General features: G+C 37.1%; 1 protein-coding gene across 2 annotated transcripts in view; it reads left to right on the top strand.

The window, feature by feature from the left end:
- The window catches only part of Alcam (activated leukocyte cell adhesion molecule), a 196,296-nt gene that overhangs the window by 161,967 nt on the left and 17,827 nt on the right, over positions 1 to 16,502 (top strand). The window contains exons 7-14 of one of the 2 annotated variants that reach the window (XM_031364062.1): positions 736 to 863; positions 2,806 to 2,938; positions 7,455 to 7,567; positions 10,191 to 10,326; positions 10,430 to 10,563; positions 13,727 to 13,859; positions 15,693 to 15,731; positions 16,023 to 16,140. In XM_031364062.1, the coding sequence (XP_031219922.1) occupies positions 736 to 863; positions 2,806 to 2,938; positions 7,455 to 7,567; positions 10,191 to 10,326; positions 10,430 to 10,563; positions 13,727 to 13,859; positions 15,693 to 15,731; positions 16,023 to 16,140 (934 nt within the window). The remainder of the gene's footprint in view (positions 1 to 735; positions 864 to 2,805; positions 2,939 to 7,454; positions 7,568 to 10,190; positions 10,327 to 10,429; positions 10,564 to 13,726; positions 13,860 to 15,692; positions 15,732 to 16,022; positions 16,141 to 16,502) is intronic. The other variant, XM_031364063.1, reaches the window with a different exon arrangement.

The raw sequence follows: 16,502 nt of genomic DNA, 5'->3' as shown, positions 1-16,502 counted from the left end.
GTTATATCCTAGCTTGTTTTAAAAAGCAGAATAAAATTACAACATATTTGTGGTCCTGATGACTATATAGCAGTTTCAGTCTCAATCTCTGTCTTTCTCTGTCTCTGTCTGCATCTCTCTCTCTCTCTCTCTCTCTCTCTCTCTCTCTCTCTCTCTCTCTCTCTCCCTCTCTCTCTCTCTCTCTCTCTCTTTCCCTCTCCATGTGTATGTCTTCATGGAGTTATTTTTTCAAGTATGTACATTCTGCATGTTGAAAACACTGCAAGAATATATTATTTAGCTCATGTCTCTTCCTTTTATTTTTATTATTGTATAGTGAGAGTAAGATTCTATCCAGTAGCTTTAGGGACTTTGCCACCTGATTTAGTCTTTCCAGGCTATAAGATTCATGTAACACCATTCAATTTCCTTATAATGAAGTCACACAGCGAGATTGTTCTACTGGTCTTTTACACATAAAATAATTACAGTCATTGCCACCTCAGTTAAAGACATTTTGCTAAGAAGAAATTGATTTTTATGTAACACGGTTCTTTGTAGTTTGCTCTAACCAAGATTAGTACTTGGTATAGCAAGTGGCTATTAACTTCAATCCCTCCATAAAAAGATACATTTAAGTAATTACCATTACTAGCTTCTTGAGAAAATTGTGTATAATTTAGTCATTTACATTGTATGCACAGAGTAATTTGGTACTTGACAAAAATGGTTAACTTCTGCTTGTGACTCTTGCAGATCCTACAGAGCAGGTGACAATACAAGTGCTGCCACCAAAAAATGCCATCAAAGAAGGGGACAACATCACCCTTCAGTGCTTAGGGAATGGCAACCCACCTCCTGAGGAGTTCATGTTTTACTTACCAGTAAGTGCTTAAGCATTAGTTGAACCCGACTACTATCATTTTGTCCTATTGTCTGGCTTCTAACTGACACTAACAATTGTATGCACTTGGGAAGCTTAAGTGAGAAAAAAAAGTGTTATTCTTGGGAATAGAAAAAGAAAGAAAACACCACCTGGAGAATGTCCATTGAAAGCTTCTGTGGCACCAATCCTCTGGGAGGTTTTTATTTTTATTTTTCCTCAATGTTTAGTGAATTCAGAGACAAAGAGGAAAAAGAGGCAACCACAGGAAACCATAATTGCAGAAGCTCAGGGTATAATCATCTAAATAAGACATAAAATGTGCTCTGCAGAAGTAGATCACTGTAAAAATCAAAAGGGATGCTTGTGAAGGGACTGTTGTGGATGAGGATCTGTCCACGGAAGTCTCTGAACATGCAAAGATCATTTGAAGCCAAGGCAGTTCAACTAGCTTGGTGGAATAATCATGTGGGCTCTTTATCACAGTACTTATCATCATTGAAAGAAATGGTCTGATTGCAGGATACTTTGGGAAATTCCTCTGCATATTTGTGTTTTTAGTGGGGGCAGGGGGCCCTAACTGGAAAAACAGTGTTTCCACCATCCTCTTACTGAAAAAAGCTATAATGCTACTAAATAGTGCATTTACTGCAATCATGAGATTATTGGAGACTTACTCCTAGCATGACTGCTAGTATTTCACAGTATCACCTAAGGCATTACTCTGAAGACATGTATAAGAAACAATTTCTTACAAACATAAATGCTGGCAGACAACATTGGCTATCAGGGTTGAGAGAGCCATGAAATACTAACTGCTGGTTTTCCTTGTTGCTCTTGATGCCTGTATTTGCCTTCATTGCTTTCCTTTCCTATCTTTGAATTGCTTTCTTCCTTCCTGCTTTTACTTCTTTGCCTTCTTCTCCATGCTTCCTTCATTTCTGTCTATCAGTGTTTTTTGGATATATGACTGGATTTCCCATCTGCTTGTTTGTTTTCTCTGTCCTCTCTTTTCCTCTTCTCTCCCTTCCTTTCCCCTCATTTTCTCCTCTCCTGTCTCATCTCCTCTCCCCTCCTTTCTTCTTCCTCTTCCTCTTCCTCTTCCTCCTCTTTCTCCTTCTCTTTCTCCTTCTCCTCCTTCTCCTTCTCCTTCTCCTCCTTCTCCTTCTCCTTCTCCTTCTCCTTCTCCTTCTCCTTCTCCTTCTCCTTCTCCTTCTCCTTCTCCTTCTCCTTCTCCTTCTCCTTCTTCTTCTTCTTCTTCTTCTTCTTCTTCTTCTTCTTCTCCTTCTCTCTCTCTCTCCCCCTTTTTTTTTGTCTCCCTGTCTCTGACTCTGACTATCTCTATCCTTTCTCTGTCTCTTCTTTCTCTCTATCTCTACCTCCTTCTCTCTATCTCATACTTGGAATGAAACCTTGCACATGCTAGGCAAGCCCTCTGCCATTAAGCTATACCCCCAATCCATGCTTCACTATATAGCCTCACTATACAGCTCAGACTGACCTTGAACTCACTATACCACCAAGCCTGTCCTAAATGTATAGTACTCCTGCATTCCAATCCTGAGTGTTGCAAATATGGGGATGTTTCCCAAGACCAAGTTCATGTTTTCTTTTATGTCTCAAGTCTTCTTGTCAGTGTAGAGACAGCAACAGAAAAAAAATGATAATGAATTTTTTAAATACCTGCTTCAAAATTTAAACTCTGTTCTCTCAGAAAACAGATGTCATCAATACAGTATGAAATATCTCTTCAAAATTTAGTTCTAAACTATGAATTGTTTCTCAAATATTTGCAGAACAGATTTTAATCATTTGTGCTTAGTTGAAAACTATGGTTGCTTCCGTTCTCATAGCTGAGAAAATGGCATCTTTCCTCAAGAATTATAAACATTCTCATTGTAGCTACCAAATATAACCATCTGATATTTTGCCTCCGTCTAAAGGGACAGCCTGAAGGCATAAGAAGCTCAAACACTTATACACTGACAGATGTGAGACGAAATGCCACAGGGGAATACAAATGCTCACTGATTGACAAAAGAAACATGGCGGCTTCAACAACCATCACAGTTCACTGTAAGTCACCTCCTCCATGGCTTCAAAAGCCATCACAGTTCATGTAAGTCACTTCCTGGAGACCTGCTTTACTTCAATGGCCTCTAATAATGTAACCTGGCTAACCTTTCTAAGCACAGCCCTATCTTTCAAAAATAACTTTGTATCAGTTCACTCTATTAAACCCATCAGAAAAAGTTCTGAGCTTTCATGCAGGTAATCACTGTGATAGGGAATCCTTATCACAGTGTGGGAACTGCAAACTTGTCATTGGTTAAAAACCTTTTCCTCTAAATGTCTTCAGTCAACTGTAACACTAAGTAATTTTCATATGAACCTGAAATAACTCATTACATATTTAAATATATGTATATAGAATACATAAATATATATGTATAATATACATAATTTATTTTATGCAGTTCTGGAAATGAAGCCCAGGGCTTTGTACATGCTAAGTGAGCTTTCTGCTACTAAGCTGTACCCCAAGGTCTTTTTATATAGTGTTGATATTAACAGGATTTGCATTTTACCATGAAGAATTTAGATTCTATATCTTACTTGTAAATTACAGAATAATATTAGCAGCCATTCCAGGCAACATAGAGTTACTACAGATTCAGCACTAGAAGATGAAGTAGAGGTATCTAAAAGCCATTTATTAGCTGAGTTTACCCCATGTCAAAAGATAGTGAATTGAAGGAAAGAAAACCTCTTCAAAATCACCTTGAGTTACACCTTTTGCTAAGTTTTAATCTTGAGGGCTCCAGGGGCTCCAAAATCATATTTAATAATCCAAGAATATGATGGGGGAGCAGTAATAACCCACTAAGAACAACCATGTAGGACACTGGAGAGATGGCTTAGTGGTTAAGAGCACTTATCATTCCTGTAGATAACCCAGATTCAATTCCCAGCACCCATATAGTGGCTCCCAAGTTTCTAAAACTCCACCCAGAAGATCCAATGCTCTTCTGACCTCAGAGGGCACCAAGTACACACATGTTACATATACATACATACAGGGAAACTCTCATCCACACAAAACAATAAAATAAAACAATCTACCAAAAAGAAAAAAAGAACAGCCAGGAACCTTGAGTTCTTTATTTTGCAAATCATGAAAGCTCATATTATTAATCTATCAGATGTGTCTTAAAAGTAATGATTTATTTTTTTATTCACATGACCCCCTGGGAAGAATGGAACTCATACTTTGTTTTAGATAACTGTGAGTCTTATTTGGGGCTGTAGGCTGAATCAACCTTTCATACAACAGCACAATCAGAAAGATTTTTTTCTAGAAATGATCAGTTGTAATACAGCAAAACGTGAGGTGGTTGTGTCGCTTTGTTTTTGTTTTTGTTTTTTTATTTGAATGATATTAAGCAGGAGTGAAGCAAAAGCATTGAAAGTCATCAGAGAGAATGGCCTGCATGTTCAGAAAAGGGTCCTCTGCAGCACAGGGGCTCTGACGAACTGGAACATCCACAAGCTTTAAGCATGGGATCTGAGCCATCCATCTTGACCACAACCCCTGAAGACAAACACCAAGTAGTTGTCCAAAAACATCACTAGAGAGCAATATTGGGGACATGGAGCTCCCATACAATTGGAGTGAAATTTGATTAGACAGAAGAGAGGAAGGAAGCAAGGTCAAAAAGCATTCAAGGAAAATGCTCTAAGCACATGGTGCTGTGTTGTCTATCTCAATGCTTGGAAAACATGTAGGCAAGGAAGCAAAATTCGGAAGGAGACACAGGAGGGCACAGTGGGCAATAATACAACCAGATGGTTGCTTTTGATTGATGTTCAACATGTACCCTGGGGAGCCCTGTGGAAACAGTGAAGTGTTGAAAACTGTTAACAGCCAAGCTCATTTTCTGTCTCTTCTGCCCTCGTACTCGTGGGTTTTAGTGTGTCTGCCATCAGGTTCTGGTTAGGGGGAAAACAGTGATGTCTACATAGAACAATACTGCTGTTTTTCCCTTCTGGGGACCATTTAGTTAACCCTGTTCTTTAAGAAGGAAAGCAAATGAATATACACAACAAATTCAAATGTCTGTGAGTAGTCCTCTGATATCCTCATCCATAATGTCTTGAGGTTAATTACCAGTATTAGACATGTACTTATGTTTAAGAGATGTTAAGTACACAGGCTCGAAAGAGGGGAAACTATTCTGTGTATGGTATGTAGAACACACATGGATGGCTAGACCACACACTACAAGGAAGAAGACGTGGTGGCAACTACATCATACCTCAATGAGAAGATGTTACAGAAAGAAAAATCAGGCAAAATATGGGGGAAGGTAATTGAGTTCTGGTACATTTCATTACATTCCAATGTATTCTGGTTTTGACAGATTGACTGAGTTCTAAGGCCTGAATGTCTCCTTAAGAGCTAATGAATTATGATATTCATCATAATTTTATTCTACTTGAAATACAAACATAAAAATTATATTTTGCCCATTTTCTTTGGCTCCTTGTTTTCCAAAAGCAGAATTTATTCCTGTCTCATAAAAAATTAAGTAAAGTGTAGGTAGAAAAGCAGCATCAGTACATACACAAGAATGCAGAACAGACCCCGCAATGTGACCGTATTCCTACAGATCCTGAGTTACTGTTGAAACAGCTATTATTCTTTTGCCACATCTTATAGACAGATTCTTCACCACAGTCTTCAAAGTCCATCTTTATCCTTTAAAATCATATATCTTTTCACTGGCAGGGTCTTGAATCCACCAATAAAGGCCTCCAAGTTTCCCTTTTTATACTTTTTATACAAACACAATTCATATACATGTTCTAACAAAACCTCTTTTTCTACAAGATGGTGCAGCTGCTAATATTAGTGTAAACTAGAAAGTATACTTTTATCACTCTGTTAATAACCGTGACTCCTCAGAGCCTTGATATGCCAGGACTTGTGGTTATATCAGAGAAAATCAAGGCATGGTCATTACTCCCATGATGGTTACTGCTTAGAAGCAAAAACAACCACTGAGAAAAATATTGATAGGTTGGGGAGATGCCTCAGCCAGTACTTAGTACGCTTCACAGTTGTGAGAACTTGAATTCTGATCCCCAGCTACTAAGGAAAAAAAGCATACATAGCTAGAATTTTGTAACCCTAGAACTAGAGAGGGCAGGGAGGGAAGATGATACACAGCCAGATCTCCAAAGCTCATTGACCAGCCAGTATAGACAAAGTGGAAAGTTTACAGTACATAATTTTAGGAGGCTTGATGCCCCAGAGTAAGGGTATGCTAGAGCAGAGAGGTAAGAGTTGTGTGAGTGGGTGGAGGACCACACTCACATCCATATATCATACATATTTATTTTTTTAAATGACACAGAAAATGATGGGCAATCTACAACCAAATCGTGAAAGAAATAAAAAGCACTTGTGCTCTTGATTTAATTCTACAGCTAGGTATACGTTCTATGAGTTATGACTAGCTGTATCTGATAGTGCAATATTGAACAACCTGGTCAGCACTTTCATTTTTTTTTTATTTTGACCATGTGGAAAAGTTGATCTACCCCACCTACCGAAAGACTTAGTTGTCAAGAGGCTATAACAATATAGTATCTCTTATATGAAGTCTCTCTGCTTTGAAACTCAGTTTTATTGTATTCTCTTTACTCCTTTAGTCATTGCTTATGCCACTACTTAGTATTTCAACAAGTAATTGTGATCTATGAATGTGTAATAAGTTTGTTAGCAGGTTGTGAATTCATGGGTGATGGACTGCTGTGGAATGGGTACCCCAAGACTACTATGGCAAATCAGCATTCATGTACAGAGTTTCCATAAGTGCCTAGAACATAGTTCCTTTATGACAGTATTTTTTCCATTGAATTGCATTTTCTTCCTACAAATCATACTATAAATTTATATTTTAAAAAGCATTTTTTACCTGAAAGGCTCTACATCCTTAGACATATTTATCTTATGTATTTTTTAAAGTTATCTGTTGAATGTGTACCCAATAATAGGTCTTATTCAAAATTTCAACTGCACAGAAAATGGAATAGCATTTCAGAAATAATTCAACTATTTGTCAATTTTCTCTGAAGAAGTATCTACACTATCTGATACTTTTTCCATTTATCACCTGCTGTCTAAATATATGTGATTTTCTACTGCTATGTCTTGTCAACTCATTTTTTATATTTATCTACTCATTTTTATTTCCTTCCTGAAGTAAGCTGATTTGTTTTTTCTTAAGGTGATAGTTCCCAAAGAAATATTTATATGTACCACTAACATCATTATGTTAACAGAAAATCAGTGCAAAATCAATTAGATAGACCAAATGGTTATCCAAGCTCACATCAATGCTAACTTGTAAGGCTAAGCTGAATCTTCTCCAATCTAGGTACTTTCCTCACATAAGTCAGTTCTGATATTTCAAGTACAGATGTAAAAGGCAATTTTGTCTTTTATTTCAACTTTTCACATCCAAAATATCTTTACTATCTTGCTTTCTTGTAGTTTTCATTTCAAACATTTTTTCCCATCTCACAGACTTGGATTTATCCTTAAACCCAAGTGGGGAAGTAACCAAGCAGATCGGTGATACCCTGCCTGTATCGTGCACAATATCTGCAAGTAGGAATGCAACTGTGGTGTGGATGAAGGTAAGTCCAAGTCTTTTACTGCTGTGCTGCTCCTTAGCATGCATTCTCTGAGCATTCCTTTTTATTTTGTTTTACATCCCAATATGTATATCTAGACTTGGCTTGTATGCTCATATCCATGTGTCCTTTCACTCCTCCTCTCTAGCATTTGTCAGATCACAGTAATTTGTAGAGGCAGTCAGCCACACCATTGCATTGTTAATGGATGGGCTGCAGCATAGCTTGGTGCATTGCTTTACAATTACATAATGAAGAGTGATCCACACATGCATGTGCACACACAGGCAAATAACAGTTAAGTACTTTAAGAACAAAACTTACAGAGTTGATTTTAGCTGACATTATTCTGAAATCCTGACTGTAGTATCTGAGAAAATATAGCTGTTGATTATCTCTCCCATCATTTATAATGAAATCAAGGCAGCTCGATCAGAAAAGTCACAAGTAAGACAGAGAGAGGTTCAAGTCCATGCTTTCTGGAGTATGAATGTTGTTCTGGGGTCATATGCTTTTTCTTCCTCTTTGGTGTCCAGACAATGTTTTAGTCTCTAACAGCTGGTTCTTTGTAATTAGGAGCTCTTTGATGCTAGGGGGATCCTTTCACTTCTAGTCTTTGGGACACAGCCAGAGCATTCTAAGGTCTTGTTTGGAATCCCCTATGTAAGCTCAAGTGGCCATATAACTCTAAAATGAAGGGTACTTGGTGCCCAACATTTCTACTTTTTTAGAATGAGAAAGGAGGGTACATAATTGCTATTTTGAGTCCAGCTTGTTCCTAAAGCAAAGGCCATGACCATGAAATCACCATTTGCATCATTGGCTAGTGTTTTCTAACATTCAGAGGGCAGCATGGGCAGGAGCAACAAAGAAGGAAAATTCTGGGAAAATAAATCTATACATCATTTGAAACAGGAGTTCAAATTATCTTTATGATAATCATTCAGAAATTTCTTACTAAGACTTCTTCTAGACAACATATTATTTTATAATGCAATATACTACAAATAAAACTACAAACACTCTCTTAATCTCTGTCTTTGTCTCTCTGCCTTTCCTCCCTCCTTCCCCTCCCCTCCTGTTCTCTCTTCCCCTCTCTAAAACAGGGTCTCACTATGTAGCACTCACTAGCCTCAGACTAGCTATGTAGAACAGGCTAGCCTCCAGCTTTGGAATTCTGGGGTTAAAGCTGTGCACTACCACATGCAGCATCCTCTCATCCTTCAAGCACTTTCTTTTACTTTCTCTTGTACACACTTTTGTCACAAATGTTCTCCCAAATGATTACAACATCACTCTTCATCACCCTTAGTTAATATGTACTGTTTATATACTTAACAGTCAAATAACTAGATGATCTATAAGCAACTAGAGCAGTTAATGATGGTACAAACATGCAAACGTGTTTTACTTGAGTAATAAGTCTGCTATAGTAAACATGAAATGCATTCACCATTATTGGTTGAACCCTAATGTCAGTACTGCTAAACAATATTCCTACTCATCATTTGTTGATAGGGAAGTAGACAAAAGAAATTCCTGGTATACAAAGACTTCTCTTATTAGATGCTTTTTAATTTAATGTTCTAAAAATATAATCATCTTCTAATGTTAAGTAACTTTCTAAAATACACATATTTTTCCTTCCTTGTTTGGAATTAGACTAGTAAGACTTTCCTACTGATAGTATTTTTCAATACTTTTCCTGTGATTTTATAATGAAACTCCAGTGTTGATATCCATTCAGCTAAAGTAAGTTTTGAGCATTTTGCCCAGCACTGTTGATTTCCCATGTTAACACAGTAGTAGGAATTGACTATTAAGACTTTTACTCAATATAAAGTCATTGCACTACTCATTTAGTTAATCCTCAAAACAATTAGATACAGTAATAATATCCTATTTCCCAAATAAAGAAAACTCAGTTTGAGGAAACTGTGAACTTGTTCCATATTGCCAACACTAGAAGAAGGGGCTCTGAACTATGGCTCTACTTTGCCTGACTCCAAAGTATCTTAGGGAGAGTATTCAGACCCACGTAATAACCTTGGGCTTAATTATTATAGATCACATACATATAAAGTCACAATTGTGAGGCTGCATATATAGTTCAAAAGAACTCATATTCTTAATTCAAGACGTGAGGACCTTGTATACATTTCCAGTACCCACCAGATATTACACGGAGTGTCTGAAACCTGAGTATTAGAATCCAGAAACAGCTTGATCATAATAGCTTTTTAGCCAGCTAGGCTACTCAAAATGCAAGCTTCTGGTTCAGTGACAGATTCTATCTCAAGGCAATAATGGTGCAGACACCAGAAGAAGACACAGATAACCTGCACTAGTCTCCACACCACACTCATGCAGAGGTATAGGCATCGAGACATGCAGACACCAGAAGAAGACACCGGATAACCTGCACTAGTCTCCACACCACACTGATGCAGAGGTGTAGGCATCGAGACATGCAGGCACATGTGCCACACACATATACTACACACACACACACACACACACACACACACACACACACACACATATGCAATGCCATGCATAGTAATTAAAATATAATAAACATAATATTGTTGCACCCCTGAGGTAACTGTGTTCTGCATTTAACCAGGATAACATCAGGCTCCGATCCAGCCCTTCATTTTCTAGTCTTCATTATCAAGATGCTGGGAACTATGTCTGTGAAACTGCTCTCCAGGAGGTGGAGGGACTGAAGAAAAGGGAGTCGCTGACACTCATTGTAGAAGGTAGCGAAATGCTTTAGCAGCAATTACCTTGTCCTTCGAGAATTGGATATCAGGTTTATTTTAACATTTCAATAATCATTTTCTAACTGTGTGAATATTTCAGGGAAACCTCAAATCAAAATGACAAAGAAAACTGATCCCAGTGGACTGTCTAAAACTATAATCTGCCACGTGGAAGGGTTCCCAAAGCCAGCTATCCATTGGACCATTACTGGCAGTGGAAGCGTCATAAACCAAGCAAGTATTTCAACTCTTGTTCTGGGCTACCTTCAGTCTCAAGCTCAGTTTTATGTAGATACCTGGAGTGTAGGTTGGTTTGGTTGGAATATAGAATAGGAAACACAGAATATGCAATAAAAGCACAGAGAAAGTACTTGCAGAGAATTTTCTCTGAAGGAGATCATTCTTCAAATAAAACATTTAAATCCAAGACCCATGGAAAATAATTTTAGAGCATTGTCTTGTGGTATCTGCTTTTGAAAGAATGAAAATTGAGTGTCTCTCCATGGTCACTAATTCCTGAGACACAAGTAATTAAATCCTTAATGTATATACTTTTCTGAACCAGAAACTTATACATAAAAGTATAAATAGCTGCCATTACTTTGCCTGTTTACTGTTTAAAAGATATGCCTTATTTAACCTGGACCCTGTGAGTAGTGACCAACATAGTTACTGCTTGGAAACACATGTTCCAGTTTGCTTGATATAGGGCTAGGGCCGGAACAAGGCTGCCCAAATGTAGTATCTACTTTATTCCTGTCTGGACAATAGAGGACGTTAATCTAAATTTAATACCTGTAGTCTTGGTAAGATACTTCAGTTGCCACAAAGGACTGCAACTTACAAATGCTATGAATATTTTGTTCTTAGTACAAAGTTAGACACAGAAAGAGAGAGAAAGACAAATAGATAAGGAGAGAAAATAACAGCTGATTGCTAAGATTTCAGAACTTTAATCCCTCTAATCAATGTTTGGTGTGCTAATATAACTTTAATTTTTTTTCTGTAGTGGTCCTTGTGTCTCCTTAGATCATTAGAACCAAAGAGTCATAAACATAGAACCAGTTAAAGGACCCAGGCTCCCCATTTAAAGTTTTAGCAGACACATTTAAAGCAAAAAGGATGCAAATTAATTTTAAGTTGAAAGTTCCATGTCTCTCTGTGAAGACGTGAACCACTAGTTCAACTTGTATAATGTCATTTGCTGAATATGGTGGATCTTGGCTCTTGCCTGGGAGTCATACAGATATGACTATAGCTTGGACTATACATATGTCTAAGCAAGGGGAGCGCTCAGAGTGGTCCCTCTTGAAGCCAATGACTTATGACTGGGTTAAGTACTTTAGAGACACACTGATAAAAAGTCCATGCCTGGAAGGACAAAGAAGCAAGAAGACAATCAAGCCTGAGAAGATGCATGCTTCTTTATTTGGTATAAAGTCCTGAATTGCTGGAAATGTGCAGAAATACTTTTTAGCACCAAATGCTAAATGATTATAAATGTTTCCGTCCTACAATACTTTTTCTGTCTTTCTGGTTAAGAGATAAGTGCCATTGAAAAGAACCTGGAGTTCCTGGAAAGTAGATTAAAAAAAAAAAAGTACACATATATCTAATGAATGAATGAATATAAAAATGTAAAAGACCATGCTAGAAACAAGCAAGTATATTTTGAAAAGACTAAAGTAGCAAGCCCAAAGATTCAGGGAACACAGCAGGCACACTTACCACAAGGATAGAAATAATAATGCTATTCTTCATTGTCACAGAGAAGGCTTGAGTCTGACCTGAGGGATGGTATGTTATTTTTCTTGTTCTAGGTCTGAGGTGGTCCATCCATAATGTTTTATTTGTTCCCCCTCCAAGGTATGATGAACCTAGTAGTTTACAGCCATGAGGTAGCTCCCAGGGAATAGAGGCTACTGCATGCCTATCCTTAAGACACATACAGTGTAGTTAAAAACAAAGCCAAGATAGAAAAGCAGAGGATACAGTCAAAACAAGTGACCAAGAAAGAGTACAAAGGCGTACTTTCTTGGACTACATGGCATTTCTGTCTAATCCTAACAATGACTGAACTACATTGTTTCTTTTATATTTTTTTAAAATCTTTTTAAAATTTTTCAGGTGATATGTATACTCCTTTATTTTTATTTTCCTTTACTTTATTGAAAAACTCTTCTTGTACAATATGTTCTGATTTCAGTTCTACAGTTTATCTACTTCCATCCCCACTGAAATCCACAACCTTTCTTTCTCACATTTGAAAACAAACACACATTTTTTTTTAAATTACAATGAAATAGGGTAAATAACAAACTGGAATATGACAAAGCATGGAAAAGAAAAGTCACAAGAAACATAAGAATATATACGTTCTCACCACAGAGATCTTATAAAAACATAAAATGGAAAACTATAATATATATGTAAAAATCAGTAAAGTAAAAAACAAAAGAACCTCAAAATATGCGATACAAATCTAAGCTGAGAATTCTCAAAAGGTTAGACAGAAATAGAAATAGCTGAGAAGCACTTAAATAACTATTCCTTGTAGGGAAATACAGATCAAAACTATTGCATTGGTTTTTGTGTTTGAGTGTATCACATACAGAGATGCCCTGATTTGTGCTCGGAAAATCCGAAAGCACTTAAGCTATCATTGAAAGATCCACCTTTAGCCGCTAGGCAGTGGTGGCACATGACTTTAATCCCAGCACTTGGGAGGCAGAGGCAGGTGGATTTCTGAGTTCCAGGCTAGCCTGGTCTACAGAGTGAGTTCCAGGACAGTCAGGGCTACACAGAGAAACCCTGTATCAAACAAACAAACAAACAACAACAACAAAATCCACCTTTTTTACTAACAAAGAAATAGTCTGAGAGAAACAAATGGATTGCTTTACCCATGAACAAATCATATATGCATTGTACTTTTATGTAACATTTTATCAGAAATATGAGATAGGAGAACAGATACCCACTGCAAAGAATTGATATAAGAGAATAGCTGTCTGCAGCAAAAAACACTGACCTCATTCACAAATAAGTTCTAATGTTCACTAAAAGGAAACATGGTTACAAGATTAATAACATGCCGTGAAACAAGTATCATGAAAAAAGTTTAGCTGACACTGAGCATCTATCAGGGGGAAAAAAGGTTGATTGATATGTTAAAAGGTTAAAATTCCCCCAAAGAATCACAGACAGAGAAATGCCATTGTTTTTTCTGCCCACTGTAAAGCTGTAGATGACCTGGACAGTCCTTTTCTATGGTTTCCACACACCCTTAAAAGCAGACTGTAGGACATCACAGTTGCCCTGTGCCATCTACCACTATTCTTTCCCAGACATGTAAAGTGCATCTCCATCTCTAAATTCTTCTTCCTTCTTCTTCCAGACAGAGGAGTCTCCTTATATTAATGGCAGGTATTATAGTAAAATTATCATTTCCCCTGAGGAGAATGTCACATTAACTTGCACAGCAGAAAACCAACTGGAGAGAACAGTAAACTCCCTGAATGTCTCTGCGAGTGAGTATTTCATTTCTGGCATTAAAACCGTAAGAAAATTTGAAGTTATTCTTCATTAGCTTAACATCTTCAGTTCCATCTCCCTGTACTGCATCATGGTAAGTTTCATGCTTTTGTTTGGCATTTTGATATCATCGCCATGAGGTTCCGTTTTCTTTTTTACCTGGTTTCCATTCTTTTACTACCCTTGTCTTCACAGTTTAAGTCACTTCATATATTAGGACTCAGACACTTTTCCCAGAATGGGAATCCTCCCAAGAGCAAGGGAGACTAAGAAACCAGTTGCTCAAACTTAACCCATACTATGGATCCAAAGTCAGATAATTCAATGGTTATTTTAAAACACTTTTATAAAAGGTATACATTGATAATTTTTAGTTCTACCATTAGTTCACATTACAGTTTGTTATATTTTTATCCTACCCTTATTTTATACAGAAATGCCACAAATTTGGCCAATTAACAAATTTGTAGTAAAAATGTTATGAGAATTAATAAAATCAAGTTGCAAAAGTTTTCCTTCTCTCATTGATTTTGAATCATAGTGAAAATAGATGAAAACATCTTAGATAACATTAAAGTACCCATCAATATTGTAATCCTAGCTTATATATATTTCAAAAGAGCGAAAACATTTTGAAAACCATGATTTATTGGAAAATTAGAGACCATTTTCAGTCCCGTTACTATGCCCATTGCTATGTTACCATGACAACCTTAAATCAGGACTGGCCTAGAGTAAGGTTCACTTTTAGACAGGATGCTAGCTGACCTGCTGGCAAATGTTCATTTCTTGATCAGTAGGAATCCTTACATTAGTATGCTTTGAATAAAATAGCTAGGAATTTATAGGACAAAACAATTTTCAAAAGATAATGGTCCCTAACAGATGGGCTGGAATATAAAGGCCTGGTGGATTAGCTGGAGAGAAAAGCTAAACAAAATTTACTTTAAAATATAATCATTGACTTCTCACAATGCAATTCAGCAAGTATTGATTTGGACTACCTAGAGAGAACCCATCCTTATTCTTTTATTTTAACTGAGCAAATTTCTTTAATGCTAACCTGTTGAATAAGATAGCTCAGTTTTCTCAGTATTTAAAGCAGCCACTTTTAGACTTTGTTCTATATCTGAGCACTTGAGATGAGGAATGTAGGACTGAATTATAATCTATTATAATAGATTGTATGGAGAATTCTGATGCACACTCATGCACACTGAAGAATGTTTGTGTAATTTAATGATAATCCATGAGAGCACTGAGTTTTAACTAGCCTAAAGCCATGCCACAATCAGCAACCGGGAAGTCTGGCAGGCATCATATAGGGAACCATGTAATCTCTAGAGCACCCTACTGATAACTTCAATCCCAATCCTTGCTTTGAGGATACCATTAGTAGCCCAGGACACTAACAAAGGAAAATTAATTCTCCTCAATAGGGGCAAAAAAGTTTAGTATGGATGGGAAACACAATATTGTAGATTTGATAGGGGCAAACTTGTTGTACCTCAAAAGAAATTCTAGTGAAACATACAGACAGTAAGCAATTAATATAGATTTTAGATAAATACTGCAGCTTGTTGGTTATAAATTTTCTCTAGTATATTAAAACATTTTTATTTTTAACTCCTCTCCTTAAAATAAAATTAATTTTTCTGTACAAACATTGTAGGGAAGTTTTTGCTCTATAAAGTGTGATTTTTCTTTACCCTTAGCTCTAGAATAGCTATTTTATCGAAATATTATTACATCATACTATAATGGTAAAGGTGACTTTCATTTATCAACAGATTTTGTTTTTAATTTCATATTAACATTTTTCATTTCAGTAAGTATTCCAGAACACGATGAGGCAGACGATATAAGTGGTAGGTACTATGCTGCAGACTCTTCTCCCTTGCCTGTCAGCTCAAGATTTATGAAGTGTCCTTGTCTGAGTGACTTTCTTAGTTATCCAAACTTTGCCTTGAATTTCAATACCAAATGAGGCAAGATAGTCAAACTTCTAAAAACTTTACCCTTCAAAACTCACCAGTTTGCATGTAAACTACAGTAGTGATCTCTTAGCCATCATTAACAATTTATCATAGCAACACCAACTTCCTTTTAAACTCTCTAGCACTGGCTATAGCTGCATGGTCTTTTCTTCTTTGTTGTAGATGAAAACAGAGAAAAGGTGAATGACCAGGCAAAACTAATTGTGGGAATTGTCGTCGGTCTCCTCCTCGCCGCCCTCGTTGCTGGCGTTGTCTACTGGCTGTACATGAAGAAGTCCAAGTAAGTTGTACAGAAAGAAAGGTTCTTGTTCCTCACAGCCTCTGACTTGAATCAATCCATCATGCTAAGTGTGCTGACTCCTGCTGCAGATGTCAGTTCTAGAATAATAGGACACATCACCAAATTGAGCACTCCACATTTTGTTTCACTTCATAGTGAGTATGGGGTCAACATCAAGGATGTGGCCCTGGGTGTGCTCATGTCTCCTTATCATTTTTAGTCTATGTTCTGAGCCCAGTTATTTTTGTTGTTGTTGCTTTCTATGTAGGTAGATTTAAAGAAGAAAGAACAGGCGGGGTGGTGGTGGCACACGCCTTTAATCCCAGCACTTGGGAGGCAGAGGCAGGCGGATTTCTGAGTTC

The sequence above is a fragment of the Mastomys coucha genome, unplaced genomic scaffold (genome assembly GCF_008632895.1).
Source record: "Mastomys coucha isolate ucsf_1 unplaced genomic scaffold, UCSF_Mcou_1 pScaffold12, whole genome shotgun sequence".
Lineage (NCBI taxonomy): Eukaryota > Metazoa > Chordata > Mammalia > Rodentia > Muridae > Mastomys > Mastomys coucha.
Note: the sequence above shows the minus strand (reverse complement) of the source record. Positions and strands in the feature narration are given on the sequence as shown.